General features: G+C 33.3%; 1 protein-coding gene and 1 pseudogene across 2 annotated transcripts; both read left to right on the plus strand.

The window, feature by feature from the left end:
- The first annotated feature begins 5,759 nt into the window (after nucleotides 1-5,759).
- LOC120201285 lies at nucleotides 5,760-9,492 on the plus strand (annotated as a pseudogene).
- A 1,653-nt stretch (nucleotides 9,493-11,145) lies between these two features.
- On the plus strand, nucleotides 11,146-14,081 carry LOC120201286. 2 transcript variants are annotated; one of them, XM_039201926.1, is made up of 8 exons: nucleotides 11,146-11,230; nucleotides 11,468-11,742; nucleotides 11,880-11,951; nucleotides 12,392-12,456; nucleotides 12,656-12,812; nucleotides 13,454-13,534; nucleotides 13,648-13,737; nucleotides 13,845-14,081. In XM_039201926.1, exons 2-8 carry the CDS (start codon nucleotides 11,473-11,475, stop codon nucleotides 13,962-13,964), a joined length of 855 nt encoding a protein of 284 aa, XP_039057857.1. In that variant the 5' UTR covers nucleotides 11,146-11,230; nucleotides 11,468-11,472; the 3' UTR covers nucleotides 13,965-14,081. The 2 variants fall into 2 exon arrangements, with proteins under 2 accessions (XP_039057857.1, XP_039057858.1); XM_039201927.1 differs by lacking the exon at nucleotides 11,146-11,230 and adding an exon at nucleotides 11,243-11,355.
- The last annotated feature ends 6,385 nt before the right edge of the window (nucleotides 14,082-20,466 follow it).

Below are 20,466 nucleotides of genomic sequence, written 5' to 3' on the forward strand. Positions count from 1 at the left end.
GTAAAAAAGATTTATCGACCAATAACATGCTTGCTTTCTGCACTATTTTTATACATGAAAATATTAGTGATCCATCAACCATCGAATCCACAAATATAAGTATCTATTGTGAATAGGGATGGCCGCTTCGAATCCGACAGATTTCGATTTAATCCGATTTGATCGGATTAGATTTTATAAAAAAATTGGGTTTAGATCGGGTTGAGTTTTTTTAATGTAATATTCGGGTCGGGTTTAGGGTGATAAATTTCCGACCCGACCCAACCCGAAAAAATATATAATTTTATCTTATATATTTAGGAATAATTATATTAATACCCCTCTATATATATATATATATATTTTTCAATTAAGTCACTATTTTTATTGACTAAAAATATTTTTTATTATTTTAGGTCGGATTTCTAAATCATATATTTGGGTAGGATCGGGTGAGACCTTGTTTTGATCGGGACGAGTCTGGTCTCGAGTGAAAATTCTCTTATTCTCAAATCTGGTCGAGTGTCGGGTCTAGTGGACCAAAAACCCGAGCCGACCCATTACCATCCCTAACTGTGAAGGAAAGCAAGTGCATGTTTTCCCAACTCGCTCGCCACTACGTTAGTGGAGATGTCAACCCTGGTGCCATGTTTTTTCACATTTATTTCAATGTTCTCTCTCTCTTCATGTTACGAGGCTAAAACTAGTAAACTACTTTCTAAATAATACAGCGTGAAACAAATAAATTTTGTGGTAAAATTGTCGTTATTTTTAAGGATATAAGTTTAAACACCATAGATATTAGAGGTTATTTTTGAACTAATGTTATCTTGTACTTATCCTTAATTAATAAAAAAAAGACTTTTCTTTTATTGTCATCTCGGTTTCAAGGTTTCCCCTTAACTTATCCAGATCGACCCGCGTCGCACATATGGCTTTGGTGAGTGACTTATCCAGATCAACCTGCATCACACATCTGACTTTGGTGAGATTTTCTACATACATAAGGACTCGAGCTCGAGACCTTGCTTAAGCGACATCAAGCTACTTACCACTTGAATCAGTCTGTTGGTAAAAAAAATACTTTCTAAATACACATTTCTCTCTTAGAATATTGAAGTGTGTATGATCTATTTATAAGTTGTAAAATTTATAAGGGTAAAATGCATAAATGGTTCTCCGACTATAAAGAGTTGCTTTGTTAAGTCTCTTGACTATTAAAAGTTACAAAATGGTCATCCTACTATTCATTATGTTCCAAACTCGTCTAGTTCCGTTAAAAAATTGATTGCAGTTTGAGTTGTACTTTAACCTACTGACTGTGATATAATAAAATCTGATCTCATAATCTCAAACGACTATCATATCTTAATCAGTATGTTAACGCCTAACTCAGATGAATATTAATTTTTTAATGAAAAATGACGAATTTGGAACATAATGAATAGTTGAGTGGTAATTTGTAACTTTCAATAGTAGATGGACTCAACAAAGCAACTCATGTAGTCAAGAGACTACTTTGTAACTTTTAAGAATCAGATGACTCAATAAAACAATATCCTATAGTTGGAAACTATTTATGTACTTTACCCAATTTATAAACTTTATTCCGATTTAAAATTATTGAATATGTGGATGATTTTTTATCAATAAATTCTTTTTACCATTTAATTTTTAATTTCAATTACTATTTATTTATATTTATTTAATTTTTAAAATTAATATAAAATTAAATAATTTTATCAAATGTAATTGATTCTACCCTTTATATATATATATATATATATATATATTAGGGATGGGCATGAAACCCGAATCCGACCCAAGTCGGGTTTTTAAAAAAATTCGGGTTCTGGTTCGGGTCAAGTTTTTTAAAAGTGATGTTCAGATCGAGTCAGATTTGGGTTTAGGGTGAAAAATACTCGACCCAGAAAAAAATATAATTTTACCTTATATATTTAGGAATAATTACAATAATATCCCTTTATATATTATTATTTTTAATTAAATCACTGTTTTTATTGTATAAAAATAATATTTTTTATTATTTCGGGTACGATCGGATCGATTTCAGATTTTATCTAAAAAATTGGGTCGGGTGGAGGGTATATATTTTTCAGCTCAAATCAGGTCGGTTGAAGGATATAAACATTTTAGGTCGGGTCTGGGTTGGTCGAAACCTGACCCAAACCCGACCCGTATATATAATTAGATTTAGCACTAAAAATGGATTAAGGGAAATATAGAACTTTACTATAATGGCGCGTTCAAATCAAATAAAGAATGAAATTATTTAAGTAATCACCTTTTTAAACGACATTTGCGTTGATAAAGCAAAATCAGATGGACCCATACAATGAAAAGACATGGTAAAAGTTCGGTATAACATTAAAAAGTGAGTTTTATTTGGTTGAAATTCCGGTTTATAAGGTTTCACCTCAATTAATTAAGATAAATTCGAGTTATACACTTAATTTTGGTAAGTGAGTCTCTTAATGAGGATTTTATGTATTCACAAGAACTCGAACTCGAGACTTGTTTAAGCGAAATCAAGCTGCTTACCACTTGAACCAATTAAAAGTAATGTAGAAACGAATTTTCAAAAGTTTTATACAAAAACGCAATTTAAAATTTAATTGTTTGAGATTGTTATTAAAAATCGAGTTTAAAAAGATAAAATATTTATTATATATTATGTTATAAATTAAAAATATAATATTTAAGTTATATTTACACTTATATATAAATTATATTAATTTAAACTATAATAAATTTTAAAAATAATTATCATACGTGAATTATATTAATATAAACTACGATCCACCGGAGGAAGTAATCAATCTACTACATGAGGAAGCTAGGGACCATATTAACCAAGCTTAAGCTGAGCAGGCTATTTCTTTTTCTCATAAAAAGGATTTCTTTTATATAATTTATTATTCATATTTTAGTATATAAATCATAAATTGTATTTATTTTTAAATAATTAAAATAAATTATATTAAATTATTAAAATAAAATGTAAATACATAATTGAGTGAAACTCATGCATCTGTATGAATAAAATTATAATTTATTTCTAAACATAAAGTTAAAAATGAAAAATCTATAAATACCAACTTTTACGGTTGATTTAAAATTACCGTTTCTGCCGTAATTTTTTTTATCTTTTACCCGTTTGATATTGATTTCACGATCAAAACGATTTTTTTTAACCAAATGTTCTTTTAAAAAACTTTACTAAATGTATTTTAAATTAAATTGACAATTAAGAGAAGCCTGTAGAATTGATATGCCACAAAAGTATGGTGCACTCAATAACATGAGAGGACAAATCCTTTCTAAAACCACCTATTAGTAAGGTTTAGATGATTCATAGCTTATAAATTTAAAAATTATAATTATTTAAATTAAATTAAATGTTTTATTTAATTTATATTAATTTTATAATAAAAATATACTTAAAAATAATAAAACAATTTTAAAAATATTATATACAAATCACTAATTTTTTGTTTACTTAAAAATATAATTTTATAATAATTTTTTTGAATTAAATCAAAAGGAAACTCAAATTTATAGGAATATAAGTAAACTCAACTATGATCGTCATGTGTGTATCTAGTCATCCCCACGTACATAACTCCAATTATAATGGCGCAAAGCAATTCCTGGGAGCCTGTGGTCAGCATTCTCTAGGTTTGTTTCTGATTTTTATTCTAATTTAAAGTCTAAATTTTGATTTTTGAAGAAAAAAAATATAATCACCCACCAAATTTTTGAATATATCAGAGACAATAACCTCGGGACTAACCGAGTCAAAAAAACAAAACACTCCCAAACGAAGGACCCGTGAAGCTAGCTTATGGGCTACCTGATTATAAACCTGGAGAGCAAACAAAATATGAAAGAATACATTAGAGTGCAAAAATAGATCGAGCCTCTGATAAATAGAAACCAAGAGTGGACAAGTCAGGAACGGTGTTGTTTAACTTACTAATGACCAAAGCAGAGTCAGACTCAAAAATCACTTTGAGCCATCGGTTCTCCTGAACAAACTTCAAACCGAAAATAATAGCATTGAGGATCAAAGGCACCATCAACATTGACTTTGATATAACCCGGATCCAGTGGATGCTAGCTTTCCTTCTTCACGTCAACCGCGGAAGCTAGATGTTGACGTAACTGTTGTGTCCTTCCCTCAGTATGGGACCTGGCCATCAAGTATTCTTTTTGAAGCATCCGAGCATTATGGACGAGAAGCCAAGCGGGTTGAACTTTATCATCATGAACTTCTGTATTAAGACCGTTTTATATGTTCCAAAGTAAAACAATTAAACCTGCAAAGCCTTTCAAACCAAGTGCAGATATCACAGTCTCAAGCCAGCGTATTGGGATGGTACTACTATTTAAAGGAACGTACCTGTTACTCCTGCTAGAGCAAACGTGCAAAAAGGAAGCTCCCAGTGAATGAAGAATAGTCTCCTCCTCCAAACGGCACATTGGACAGACGCCATCACTTATGCCTGTCGCACGAAGACGACTACTGACAGGAAGACCTCTATGTATAGATTGCCAAACTCTAGAAGCTGGCTCGACAGAGCCACCAGTACCCAGACCGAACATAATAGGTATCTGAATTGTGGTTGCCCCACAAGAGTACCTCCTCCTGACAAGGTGCAATGGAGGTTGCAAGGATCAGTGTCGCATCGTCAACATTAAAGTTGGCACGAACCCTTGCTTCATTCCATCTGTTACAACCTATATGCATAAACAGCGAAGCAGTTAAATGCTGTGGAGGGTGGGAGGAATAGTCACCTTGAAGTATGACTAATTTAGAGTCGCTCCATTTGTCATGTACTAAGTTGAGCTTACTATTCACACTAATTCTCTAATATATTACTCCATCAAAGGCTTGAATTGTTTTGTGGATGCCTTTCCAAGCGTAAGAGTTTTTATCCCCCGAGATACATTTAGGATGTCGCCATCAGGATGATATTTCCCCCGTAGCAGACAAATAGGATTTGTAATGAGGCGCCAGACCTGTTTGACAAGCATAGTCAAGAACTCAATAAAAGAGACTTGTTCATCCTAATAAATTTTAATATTTATAATCTATTTTTCATTCCAATTTATGGTATAATTAAAAAGTTTTAATTACAATATATTAGAATTTAGGGTAAAGTACACAAATAGTCTCCTGAATATAAGATATTATTTTATTGAGTGCCTTAACTATTAAATGTTACAAAATGGTCACCGACTATAAGAAGTTGATTTGTTGAGTCCCTCGACTATTCAAAGTTATAAAATGATCACTCGACTATTAATTATGTTCCAAACTCTTCATTTTCTGTTAAATTTTTTACGACATTCCGAGTTGTACGTTAACCTACTGAATGAGATATGATAAATATGATCTCATAATCTCAAATGACTATCATATCTTAGTCATTATGTTAACGTCCACCTCAGACTACCGTTAATTTTTTAGTGAAAAAGGACGAGTTTTAAACATAATGAATAGTCGAGTGATCATTTATTTAATAATTGTGGGACTCAATAAAGAAATTCCCGAGGAACTATTTTATATTTGTAACATTTAATAGTCAAGAGACTCAATAGAACAGTATCATACTACGATGGGTTTGGGCCTTAATATTAAAATAAGACTAGGGTCAGTTTAGACATAATTAATGTTGGGCCCATTTTTGGCCCGAACAGAAGATGTTTCCCTGCTCCTGCAAGGCGTAAAAGGTGTTGAAACACAGACACAAAATCAAAAACTAAAAAAAAAAACATCAGAAGAAATTTTCAGATCGGAGAGAGAGGGCTCAAACCTGCTCTCTCCCTCTACAGGTTCATCCCCATTTCGAAGGGAAAATAATCCTAAAAATTTTCATGATTCTTTCCATTATATCCCTTTCTTTTATGCAATTTCTATTAAATTTTCAATTTTGTTTTTATTGCAAGAGAACTGAGTTTGCGCAGTGTTAATAACCATATGCTCCTTCTCCAGCGCATGCCCGAAACCAAATCCACATCCAAATCGACCACCAGCTACCAAAATATGGACCCGATTAAGCTCCAAATCCGATCCAGTTCCCGATCCACTGCTCTCTTCTCCCGAAATCCTCGTCAAACCAAGCCACTCCCTTCTTTCATCGCGGTTTCAATCGCCATATCCATTGCGTTGTTTGTTTTTGTTTACATATTCTTTTTCTCGTCCAAGGATTCCGTCAAGTACAGCATCATAATCGATGGGGGAAGCACGGGGACGAGGATTCACGTGTTTAGGTACAACATTGACGGAGACAGAAACCCGGTTTTCGATTTTAAAGAAGGATTGGAGAGCTTGAAGGTCAATCCGGGATTGTCGGCGTACTCTGAGGATCTGGAAGGAGCTGCGGATTTGTTGAAAGAGCTTTTGGAGTTCGGGAGAAGTAAGGTTCCGGAAAGCCAATGGGGAGAGACGGAGATTAGGTTAATGGCGACGGCGGGGTTGAGATTGTTGGACGATGAGGTGCAGGAGAGGATTTTGGAGCAGTGCAGGAAGGTGCTTAGGCTGTCTGGTTTTAAGTTTCGCGACGTCTGGGCTTCGGTTATTACAGGTAATATATTGTGCTTTGCTTTGAGTTATTTTATTGAGACAATGTGGGGAAAATTTTGATATTATTCAGAATGGAACAGCAGTGGGTAAGTAGTAAAAGGTAGTATACTTGGAGTTGGAAGCTTACATGTTGTATGAACAGGCCTAGAAATGCTAATCGGATTCAGGTAGTATAATTGCTCGTTGAATCGGCTCTTGTAGTATCAATGCTGGAATTTTTACAGTCCAAATGGTTGTAGTTTCTGACCCATATTTGAAGCTAAGTTTGGATGTTTGATTGGTTTAGGCTCTGATGAGGGAGTGTATGCTTGGGTTGTTGCAAACTATGTCTTTGGTACTCTTGGAGGTAATCCTCAGCATACTACTGGAATAATTGAACTTGGCGGGGCATCTGCTCAGGTTTGTTTTTAATCTTTAATCTTCATTGCTTCTAGTTTTTTTTTTTGAATCTTTCTTTATTGTTGGGATATAGTTGAAATGAATTTTTCCATGCCAGAATTTGCAAGTCATCCGAGCTTCTAATTAGTGACATTACTTACTAGTGTTCCTTGAAGCTATTTCTTGTGTATACTTGAAACAACAAAATTATTCGAATATTAAGAAGAGGGAAAAAAGGTTAAAAGATTCTAGAAGCAATACTTTTTGATTAATTTCAAATGCATTTAAGGGCATATATGCCCTTTGCTTAAGATTATCATTGAATTAGCTGCTCGACTTATATTTCAGGTGACCTTTTTCTCAACTGAGCCTATGCCTTCTGAATTCTCACGCTCCATCAAGTTCGGGAATTTCACTTACAGTCTCTATAGCCACAGCTTTCTTCACTTTGGTCAGGTAACTTTAGCATGCATTAGATTCTTTTATTTATTTATTTTTCTGGTTATGGTTGCTATGCACATGTCTTCTATATGCAGGCATCTTATTCAACAAGAACGGCTTAGTTAAAATTAAATGGAATGAGAATATATATTTCTGAAAGTAGATAGTAATGATTGACTGTCCTTCTGCCAAGTGTTTTTCTTCAATCCTTAAAAAAATTTGCAGATTATCTAACTTCTAATTAATGTTGATACTATTTCAATATGGTTTTACAATTTATTTTTGCAGTATCTCATTACAGATTATGTGAGAAATCCGAAGTTAATCTAGGAGTTTTTAACTTTTGTGATCTTTACAGAATGTTGCGCGCAATTCATTGAGGGAATCACTTATTAAAGGAGATTTCAGTCCAGGTATGTTTCAAGGAATTTGCTTTCTCTTAAAATTTGCGGGCTTAGAAGTGCTCGAAGAAGTCTTAGAGTTTTTTAATTGTGCTTTGAACTCAAATTAGGAATTTTAATCACCTAGTTGTTCTTAAATCATCTCTTCGAGTCTCGCAATGTTAAAGCTTGAGGAAGAGATCAAAATTTGAGTATGGACACTGCTTGTATATTACAGTTTTGAGTATTTAGCCATTATAGAGATGGTGTGGAGTTACTAGTTAGTTAAGTTATTATGTCTTTATTGTTCATTTGTTATTCTTACCTCTATGCAGCTGCCGAGTCTATTCATAAGGAAACATATAGATCCTTGTACACCAAAAGGATACTTGCCCGATTCATCAAACCTTTCGTTAGGTTCTAAGGCTGAAAAAAGTAAATATGTTTCTGAATTTCAAGCTAGGGGTAACTTCTCTGAGTGCAGATCTGCTGCACTAATGCTATTACAAAAAGGAAAAGGTTACAAACTATCTTAGAACCACCACATTTATTACATTACATTATGCCATTGGATAATAATCACTATGTATATTCTGTCATGCAGAGAAATGTTCCTCTGGTCTGTGTTACTTGGGATCAGTTTTCATGCCCAAGCTTCAAGGCAAATTTTGGCTACAGAAAATTTCTTCTATACCTCAAAGGTATGATTATAATCAGTCCTTTTCTTCAGCGTTATGCTTCTTGACCCCACCTTCCCCCTCTTTCCCTTTCTCCCAATTCTTTTATGCCGAACTTGGATGATTTTACATGACATCCTAAAGCTGTGTAATATATGCTTGGGGTGCATGCCTTATATTTCTTTCTTTGTATCCTCCTGCTGGAGTAGTTCTTTAGGTTGCACCAAAAGGGCTCTCTTTCTGATCTAATAATGGCGGGCAACGTTTCTGTGAAGAAGATTGGTCAAAATTGAAGAAGAAACACCCATCACTCGATGAGGAAGATCTGTTGCGCTACTGTTTTTCTTCAGCATATATTGTGGCTTTACTTCACGATAGCCTTGAAATTGCTTTGGATGATGAAAGGTATCTTTTCTACTCTGCTAGTTAACTGTACTCAAAAGGAAACGGGAACCATGGCTTTCCTCCATATGAAAATATTAAATTGGCAGTCCGTCTATAGTTTTATTTGTTCTCTGAACAGAAATTCAATCTGGAACAGGCTCAGCTTTGCTAATCAGGTCAATGATATACCATTAGATTGGGCCTTGGGAGCTTTCATATTGCAAAGCGCAACCAACTTGGATGTGCTGCACACCAACTGGATAACGAATATTATCAACAGTGATTCGACAATATTTTCTGTCATTGCCATCTCCGTAATATTGATGTTCAGTGTTTGGTCTATATCAAAATGGAGGAAACCCCAGCTGAAGACCGTGTATGATCTCGAGAAAGGAAGATATATAGTTACACGTATCAATCGAAGCTGATCTATCATAGTCTGGACAGGATTGAACCCTATGATTTTTTGAATCCAAGGAGGAGAGTTCCTTTTTTGAGGGTATTACTTTTTACGCTTCCTTGGTTTCTGCCCCACCTTAAGGGCATCATCATGGCAGTGGGACATGTAAGATCACAATACCATGGAGTTCCAACATATGAAACTTTATTGTAACATATTCATGGCCGGGGAACTAGGATAAAAGATTATTTTAGATTTCCAATTTGTATCAACCGGAACCAAAACCCTTATTTTATTACCACTTGCCTATTCTATAGGAAGATGTAATTGTAAGGAGTATGATGGGTCAGTTGCAGGGTGAGTTTCCTTGTGCTGTCTCGACTTAGGTGAGTGATGAATATGGCGAAGTGGACAAAGTAAGTGCATGTTTATTTTTAATATATTTGAACCATCACATTCTAACTTATCTGTCTAAATATATTTCACAAATAAATGTTACATTATTAAGTAAAATTCTTTTATTGCTAATTCATGAAAAATAACATCAACTTATGTGCTAAGATGTGACCAAAAAAATAACATTCCCACCAAAGTATAGATGATTATCCTAAATGTTTAATGTATAGGATATGAATTTATTTTCATAATCAACTTTCTCCCATGATTAATGGTATTTATAAATTTTTGTTAGAATTTATTTGAACAAAATGAGCTTATTTATTTAATTGCAATTTAACCTTTTCTCATAAATTATTAAAAAATATATTTACCTATACGGGTGTGAACTTCAAATTTAAATATACGATAAACTACATCATATACTGTTAAATTTTAGGTGTATCATTTATATTATTGAATTTTTAATTGTTCTAATTATAGCATGAATTTTAGTTTTGACTTCAATTATATCATTAGGGTTATAAAATCCAAATGGCCTAATAATATGGACAAAACAATATTGTTTTTGGTGAAACTATTGATGTTGAAGACGATATTGTTTTAAGCATAAAGTTTAAGTGTCTATAAATTTTGTCATTAAACTTTTAAATAATTCATTTTTAGACACTATATTTTTTTTATTGTCACTAGTAGTGAATTATTGTCCGTCACTAGTTGTTATTCACAATAAGATTGATATTAAAATTTTTGTATTTCACTTCCTTTCTTTATCCTATAATTAATTTTCTACGAAACATACTCAAAATTGAAAAAATTAAATCAAAATATAATCATTTTATAGGTTTAAGAGACTTCTCAAATTTGAGAGGATTAGAATATTCGTTCAAAAACTCAAATGATAAGAAGCATTATTTCGAGAAGAAAAACAAATCTCAAAACTAGATTAATTGGAAGGTCCTCGAAAAAGATGAGAGTATTAGCATTACGAACCTATAGATGATTTTTTTTCAATTTTAAATAAATTTTGTAGAAACATATTTCGATGAAAAGAAAAATGACTGAAATATGAATATTTTGATATTTACCTTACCACAAATGGTGATCAATGATGGGTAAAGATTGAATGCAAGAATAAGCTAAAAATATTAATTGCTTAAAATTGAATCATTTTAATGTTTAACGACAAACTTGATACATTCTTAGAGTTTAATTTTAAAATAATATTTTATTATCAACATCATCATTGTGATAAAAAGATTAATCTACATCATTATAATGTTAAAATTTAACGATCATGTAATATAATTAAAGTAAAACTCGTAATATAATTAAAGTTAAAATTAAAGTTTAATGTCATCATTACAACAATTGAAAGTCAATGATGTAAGGACTAAAATCTAGTTAGTTTATTCTTAAATATATATATATATATATATATATATATTACTTTATCATAATAAATAAATAAAAAAATTCAAGCAAAAACGCGTTTGCAGTCGAAAGAAGCTTAATTAGAAAATTTTCTATCCTATTTTTCTTGGTTCCTCTAGGAAACGCGAATTCCCCATTTTTTAGCTGAAAGGTAAATGTTTTGAGGATTTGGTTCATTTTTTTGTTGCCCTCTTATCAGATTCCTTTCTTTTTCTTTCTATTCTCTCATTTGTTCGGAAACCTCCGACCCGCCGCTCTTTCTCAGTGCGATCCCGGGTCTCCCTTTACAATTATGTTTTCCATATCATATTGAAGATTTATTTTTGGTTGAATCGTTGAAGTAGCTGAAAGAAATTGGGAAAAATATTTTTTTTTGTTAAATTTGTAGAAATTATGAGTGATCACTTGGTGTTATATGTGGATCGTCTGGTGAGGCCGGTGCCCGTGCACCAAGTGGAATCGGAGGCTGGTCCCTCGACGGAGATTTCGGCGGAGGAAAAGGAGAAGGAGAAAGATAAGGAAGTTGTCCAAGGAGGCGAAGATGACGAGGACGAGGGAGAGGAGGAGGACCCGCTTATTCAGGCGGTGGAGTGTCGCATTTGTCAGGAGGAAGATTCCATTAAGAATCTTGAGACTCCTTGTGCCTGCAATGGCAGCCTCAAGGTAATTCGTTTCTTTTATTTTGTTGTTAAATTGATCGTTTTTTGGCTCTCAGTTTAGCAGACCTTATAAATTATGCTAATTTCTCAATCAGCGTTTCTTTAAGGTAATTTCTCAGTTTTATATGTTCTGAATTGCAGTATGCGCATAGGAAGTGCGTGCAGCATTGGTGCAACGAAAAAGGAGATATAGTTTGCGAGATATGTCATCAGGTATCTACTTCCGTCAATCCTATATGTATATATATACACGCACACACATACATACATACATATTCTATGAGAAATACGCATGAGCTTACTTGCTACTCTTTTCCTTAAAGAATTGGAAGTTCGCCAATTTTGAGTAAGTAGTTGTGAATGACTCTCGAAGAGGGCGAATCGTTTGCTTTTATGATGAAGTCTGGCAGAGTGAAAAAAAAGGCAAAGAATATGAATTTTGGAGTGTGTTTTGTAGGAAAGATATTTATTCTTCTCCTAATGCATAAAAATGATTCATTCCGAATTTGAATGATAATAGACGGGAAAAAATGGAAGAGTTGTGAGTTAAGCTTGTGTATTTAGGAGATTATCTATTACTTACAAATGCTATAGTTGGTACTTGGTTGTTGTGGCTCCTTGTTGATATGGTCTGCCTTTAATTTACTGTGCAGCCTTATCAACCTGATTACACTGCTGTACCTTGTCGCCGAACTGAAGAAACAGCTATTGATATTGGGTAAGTTTGATTTTCTCACATGTATCAGTTTCTTTATGAAATGATTTTGGGTGGACCTTTCCTATTGGTAAAATTGAGTGTATGCCATTCGATTTACAAAGTATGATGTCCACTAGAAATTTTGATCTAAACTTGTTAGAAAGCAATTTTCTATGATCTGTTTGGAAGATTCCATCATAATGATTGCATATCTGTCTTGTAGAGGCTGGACAATCTCTGGCACCCCTCTGGATTTGCATGATCCTCGCATTTTGGCCATTGAGGAGGCAGAACGCCAATTTTTGGAAACCGGGTATGATGAATATGCTGCATCAAGTGCCACTGGAGCTGCCTTCTGCCGTTCAGCTGCTGTAATTGTAAGCATTTAGTTACAAATCAATCATCTGAACATACTGAATTTCATTCAAATCATGTTTAGCACGGACTCTAAAACACCTCATTTAAGCGAGTTTTAACATTTTTGCGTAAAGTTGGACCACCATCAATTTAATTTAGAAATACATATAATCATGTTCAAGGAATCGTTTTGATAAATTAATTTGGAGAAAAGAGCTCTGCTAAGGTGTATTAGCTTTTAACTGGAAGATCTTTATGTTCTTAGGAGAAATTTCTGCTCTCATTTTTCCCCGTTTGGAAACAGAGGGGAAACTTAGTATTACAGTTTTATGTATATTTTTTGGATTTAGCTCCTAATTTCCCTCCTCTCATCATGGTAAATTTGAGCCATAACAGCGGTGGTGCTATTCCACTTGGGCCACAATGGCTGTGGCATTCTTAGTTGATTTTCATGTCAACAACTTTCCTTTTCATTGCTTCGCTGTCTGATGGAAAACCATCCAGATTCTACCTCAGCCTTAAGCACTCTCCTTTGAAAATTTTCATGTCAATAACTTTCTTTTGGTTCTTTCTTAAAAGATAATTGGAAAAAAAAAGAGTTCATTTGTTACATGACAAGACCCAGTTAAAACTAAGAGTTGTTTTTTTTCCATTATTCCAGTTAATGGCACTTCTGCTGTTGCGGCATGCAGTGACTGTCCCCGATGCTGATTCGGATGAGAACGTGCCTTCATTTTTCTCTGTAAGTTTATACTTAAAGAGTTGTATTTTCACCTATGTACTTCTTAAGCATTTAGCTTACCGTTATCATACCATAGAGACATTTATTTCTTAAAACTGCTTGGTTTCTTACAGTTCTTCTTGCTTCGAGCCGTCGGCTTTCTGTTACCATGCTACATCATGGCTTGGGCGATCAGTATATTACAACAACGAAGGCAAAGACAGGTTATCATCCCATTACTTCACAAAGACTCTTTTTTTTTAAAATTTCATCTATCCTTCTTGCTTTTCTTCGGACCTTGTTATCGAAACTCCTACGTTATCCGTACCAGGAAGCAGCGGCGTTGGCCGCAACCCAGGTCGCTTTTGTACTACAATCTGGGCAAAGTAGGGGCATGCATTTTGCCATAGCACCGGGACCTGCGGCGACTCCCTACCTGGAAAACGTTTAACTTACAGGAAACCACTATGAAGTCCTGCACTGACATTATATTACGTTGATAGTTTATGAGCAAACGAGGACAGTTGCCCCCTATCAAAGAACTTGTGTAAAAGCCGTTAATTTATTTCCTTTTATATACTTTTTTTGTTATGCCCAAATAGATTGTCGAGAATGATTTGGAGCTTTACCATTTCCTGTTTTAATGCGTTGTTGTAAAATTTTGCTTCATCTTGTCACAGTACTTCAGCTCTAGCCATTGAATGACTTGTGAGTTCGAGTCGAGTTTGCATCAACGGGCGTGTGTAGAGGCGCCGAAACCCGAAGCCCGAAACCTAGTAGGATGTACTCGAATTCGTTCTCAATTTTGATTTAATAAGGATACTCACAAAAAGGAATAAGTGAAAAACTCATATGTTAGCAATTGAAATTATTGTATTATAGTCGTATTTAAATAATGTTGAAAAATATCTTTTTAAAAAATCAAAGGACTATCAGTGCTATTTTTCAATATTACAAGAACATTGAACTAATATTAATTTAAGGGTAAAGTATATAAATGGTCCCAAACAATAGGGTGATGTTTTATTGAGTTCTCTGACTATTAAAAGTTACAAAATGGTCATTTGACTATAGAACGCTATTTTTTAAGTCCTCTTGCTATTAAAAGTTACAAAATGGTCGATTAACTTTTTATTATGTTCCAAACTAGTCATTTCTTGTTAAAAAGTTGATGACAGTTTGAGTTGGATGGTAACCTGCTGACATAGATATGATATAATATGAATCCAGAATTTCAACCGACTATCATATCCCAGTCAACAACTTTAACGTCCAACTCAAACTACCATCAATTTTTTAACGAAAAAAGGACAAGTTTGAATCACAATGAATAGTTCAATGATCATTTTGTAATTTTTAATAGTTGGAGAAGTTAAAAAAGCAACGACTTTTAGTCAGGGGTCAAATTGTAACTTTTAATATTTGGAGGACTCAATAAAGCAATACGTTATAGTCGAGGGATCATTTGTGTACTTTAACCTTAATTTAATTGAATAATTTTATTAAAATAGTTAACCAATAATGTTATATTAGATATATGTCTTATTAACCTAATACTTATGTTTGCATGCAAATATTCGAAAGAAGTACATAAATGCAATTAGGTGGATGGTGATGAACCACCCAGAATCCCCAAAATAAAAGACTTTGTAAATTGTGATGATAAGTATACATAATAGAAAACAGGGGCGTCCCAATCACTTAAAAAGATAAATGGCTGTGGACCATGGAATCTGGTTCTATAGATTGAAAATGAGTGGTGATGATTGATACAACACGAGGAGTTTCTGCAAGGAAATTAAGGGCTCCTTCTCCTACTTCCATTTGCTGTCATGGGCACTGAATTTGGGCACTTTGAGTACTTAAAACCAACCCCCCAGTTGGGACATTTTAACAAATAATCCTCTTGTTGGTTGTTCTGATAAACACCAGTTGCAGGTGCTGCTTCAAGGAGGAAAAAAAGGTTAATTTGATTCGAATTAATCCGGTTCAAGTTATTTAGCTAATCAAATCCAAGTACTTTAAAGGAAATTTATCGAATCAGTACACGTTCGCCGAGTAACTTAAGGTAATTTTTGTTTCAATCCAACCGTCGAGGCTGACATGATTGTGATCAGACATCGTTTAATCTTAGTGTCTCTGAACATTGAAATCATATTTAGAACTAAAGTCTTGTCATTTTTCGTGCCGTGAACGTGATTAAGACTCGCATCCTCTGGGGCTTGGGGGATTTAATTAGTGTGATCATGTCAAAGTTGTACAAGTTAAGAGACTTCATCTTGACGCCTCTCTACTCTACTAATCTTTAATGAATCATGGCATTAGATTCGTTCCTTGGATTCTAAATAAAAAGGCATGATTGAAGAACAAGGACATAAAAAGACAAAAACAGACCATTAGGAAAGGACCCGACCAAACCATCCCTCTCTTACCCACGTTTTAACCTAATTGTCCTTTTAATCTGTGATTGTCTAGTCCAGTCTTGGTTCATGAATTTCTTTTATCTGTTATAAGATAATTCTTAATCTCTCGACATTAAACGCTCACACCCTAACATTTTAAAGTTAGTAAAGAAAATCGTTTACATGATTCTAATGCGACGTTATATTAATCGATTAATTGAGAAGATGTTAATAATTATAAAAGAAATATGAATGTGAACCGAAGAAAAACATTAGAGCCTGAAATTCAAACAAAAACACATTGATTAACATGTATGAATGAATAGGAGAAACAAGCAGCTGCTATTATTGGGGAAAGGATAAAAACATTACACGATACATGCATGCTCTGCTAATGACTAATTTGTCGCTAAAAAACACAAACAATTGGAATAGCTTTATTAATAATAAAAACATGGCATTGTCTTGCTTTTGCTTTCCGATTAACACGTGGAAGTAGACTACATGATTCATGATTAACGCGTGGAAGTCTAATGAAAGGTAATCCAATTTCAGGTTAAGAAAAAACGTTGCTAAAATTGTTATAAAAATCATAACATTTTAAGTTTGTCGCAAACCAAAATGTTAATTTTTCTTAACATTTTTATATTGAAAACTTTTTTCATAACATTTTCGGTTGATAATCGAAAATATTATGATTTTTATAATATTTTCAACGGCGTTGATTTTCTATCGTTCTTTAACCTTAAATTAGACTACGATACCCTATCTATTCTCGCATTTCTTTCGTATTTTCATGACTTCTACGCTGCTTTAAATCAGTAGAATGATTCTAAAGTGTTACGTATCCAGTTTACCGTATTATTGTTTGGAGTTTAATTACTAAATCAAGAGATTAGAGAAGCTAAGTTCTTAAAATTGAAAGTAAAGAGACTAAATTTCACATAGGACAGAAGTACAGGGACTAAACAAGGTTACATCTGATTATAAATAAATGCATAAATTACTAGATCTAACCATCAACTAAACCTGCTGTCCCAACCAATAGATTTAATCTAGTTAGGCTTGAATAAAGTAAAATTGACATCGGATCAGTTCGGTTTGACTTAAACGCCACTTACTAATTAATCTTTTATTTAAAATTAATATAAAAATTGTTGTTAAAAATAATATTAAATTAATAATAAATGTGGATTTCGAACTGGTTTATTAAGTTCCTGAATTATTAAGATAAGAAAGTTGGTAGGGGACAGCTTCTGTTGTTACGGTGCATTTGGGTGTTTAATTAGATGAACTTGCTCTCCAACACTTGTATTTTCCCTATTTTGATCATTGGCCAATAATAAATATAGTATTATAATATGGTATAATAATAATTTTAGTCCTTAAAATCTATAAACTTTATCAATTAGATCCTAATTCATAAATAATTCAATAAAGGGTAAATTACACCTTTCTTCACTGAACTTTATTCTCTCTCCTATTTTCCTCACCCAACTTTCAATTTGATCAATTTGCTCACTTAACTTTACATATAAAATCATTTTTCTCACTCTGTCGTTAACTATTTAACGGCGTTATCACGTGGCACATGGATCAAAATGACGTCGTGTTGAAAAACTCAAATATACTCCAAAACGACGTCGTTTCGATGAGTAAAATATGAGAGAGAGTAAAGTTAATTGACTCATGGTGTAATTTACCCTTTTTCATTCTCTTCTTCATTTTCTCTCCGCTAGTCACCATATCATTTTCATTTCGGCCACCGTCGACCGTCGTAGATGGTGGTCATTCGGTCCCAAATTTCATGGGTCGGTTTGTCTCGACCCCCTGAGTCCGGATCTGGTGGTTGTTTCACTGGAAAATGTCCCAAACCCGTGAATTTGGACTGAAACGTTTCGGTTTCCTCACTTTCAATCTCAAATTTGTGGACTTCGAAACAAGTTCTGACAAAATGGAGGTCAGATTCGAACTCAATGTGTCTAGATGAATTAACCCATCCCATTTCAGGACCGAAACCACCATATACGACAGTCAACGGTGGCCGACAGTGGCATCCGACCATCTTATGTTTTAATTTCATTTTTTAAATTATTTTATATTAAATAATGATAAAAAATAACATATCATCAGGTGCTAGAGAGAAAACGATCGACTGAGCAAAATGATTCGATTGTAAAGTTTTTCGATGAGTAAAATAGGAGATAGAGTAAAGTTAAGTAACTCATGGTATAATTTACCCTTTTCCCTTCTCTTCTTCATTTTCTCTCCGCCAGCCACCACGTCATTTTCATTTCGGCCACCGTCTCCCAAATTTCTTGGGTCAGTTTATCTCGACCCCCTGAGTCTGAATCTGGTGGTTGTTTCACCGAAAAATGTCCCAAAACCCGTGAATTTGGACTAAAACATTTTGGTTTCCTCACTTTCAATCTCAAATTTGTGGACTTCGGAGCAAGTTCCGACAAAATGAAGGTCGGATTCGAACTCAAGGTGTCGAGTCGAAGCGACCCATCCCATTTTAGGACCGAACGACCACCATCTACAGCAGTCGATGGTGGTCGGTGGTGGAATTCGACCACCTTCTATTTTATTTTTTTTTTAAAAAATATTTTATATTAAATAATAATAATAAAATGCCACATCATTAGGTTTTAGAGAGAAAACGATCGAGTGAGCAAAATTATTCGATTGTAAAGTTTAGTGAGCAAATTGATCAAATTGAAAGTTGGGTGAAGAAAATAGGAGAGAGTGAATAGTTCAGTGAGGAACGGTGTAATTTACCCTTTAAGAAATTTAACATATGTTACTATCGTATTGATGAAAATAAAGAAACTTTAATTAGATTTAGAGGGGGATTGAACATAGGACCTAATATTAGCAACACATTAACCATTATATCAAGCTAACCAATTCTTTCATGGTTAAAAAAAATAGGTTAAGTTGTGGTTGATACAAAATTTTTAAGGAAAATGTGAATTGAGTTTGGAGTGGATTAAACTTGGAATTTAGGATAAGACCATTCGTATCAAGCTAAATAAGTATTAGATGATTGATAAAAATAATGTTTTTGATCAGATTAATAAAATGTACAAATTTTAAGGATTAAAACTATTATTATATCATGTCACATCATTATCTCTATTAAGTATTAAGAAAAGTTTATCGATCAATGATCAAAATAGAAAAGAAAAATCTAATGTTAGTGACTAAATAAGAGGAACATAATAGTTTGATAGTAAAAGTAGAAAATTATAATAGTATGGTGACTAACAATGTAATTTCCCCTATTTTTATAATTAAGGAGGTTCAAACCATAAATATATAAAAGGACAAAATACATCACATACAACCAAACTTTAGAGAGTGTATTTGTTTATACCACTAAACTTTCATTTAATTCAAGGCTTAAGGATCACTGTTGCCCCTATAGTAAACTCAATTTATCAATTTCTCCCCTATCGTTTTTTTTTGCATCGATTTAGCCCTTGAAGTTGTTTAGGGTATTGATCATAGCTCTCAAAGTTCGTTGACCGTTTTGACTAACATAACTGTGAGGCTTATGCGTTTGTGGACTAAGTAATTAGGTTAAAATATTTATTAAACACAATGATTAGAACAAATTCTCAAAATTTATTATTTATTTCAGTGAGATTAAGGGATTAGTTAAAAATTTTGGATATTTTTCTAACTGTTGTATTTAGTAAATATTTCATTATTTATTTTTAATACATGTCACATCATCATCAAGCCACATCAATAATATTGGTTGATCTGGAAATTGATGGTGTTGATAAACACAGAAGACTAATAGTTCTGTTATTCAAAACGAACTTCGAGGGTTAGGATGAACACCCTAAATAACTTCGAGGGCTAAATTGATGCAAAAACGATAGGGACAAAATTGATAAATTGGGTTTACTACAGGGGCAACAGTAATCCTTAAGCCTTAATTCAATTATAACATTTAACTTTGACTTTGTCTTCAATTATACCATTGGATTGTTAAGTTTTAATGACATAATGATGTGGATGGATATCTCTGTCACTATGATGATGTGGACAAAACATCATTTTGGCGCCAGTTATTGATGTTTAAAATGATGTTATTTTAGGCACTGAACTCTAGAAGTATATCAATTTTGTCACTAAACTTAAAAAATATTCAATTTTAGGCATTAAACTTTTTCGACCAACGTTGGAAGCTAATAGTCGTCAGTCACTGATCACTTTTTGTGACAATATCAACATCAAAATGTTCATATTTCTTCTCAACGAATTAGATTTTCATGAAATCCACTCAAAATTGACAAAAATCCATATTAATATTTGATGTATTAATGCTTCGATCTCCTCAAATGGTCGTCTGGTGAGGCTAGTTTTATGGTATGTTGGTCATCTTCTCAAAATAGTGCTTCTTATCGTTCAAATTTATGAACAAATATCCAAAGTCTCAAATCTGAGAAAGCTCCAAACCCCCTAAAAATGATGGATTTTTTTGTTTATTCTCGTCGATTTTGATATGGATGGATATCTCTGTCACTATGATGATGT

Source organism: Hibiscus syriacus, unplaced genomic scaffold (assembly GCF_006381635.1).
Source record: "Hibiscus syriacus cultivar Baekdansim isolate YM2019G1 unplaced genomic scaffold, ASM638163v2 tig00007099_pilon, whole genome shotgun sequence".
NCBI lineage: Eukaryota > Viridiplantae > Streptophyta > Magnoliopsida > Malvales > Malvaceae > Hibiscus > Hibiscus syriacus.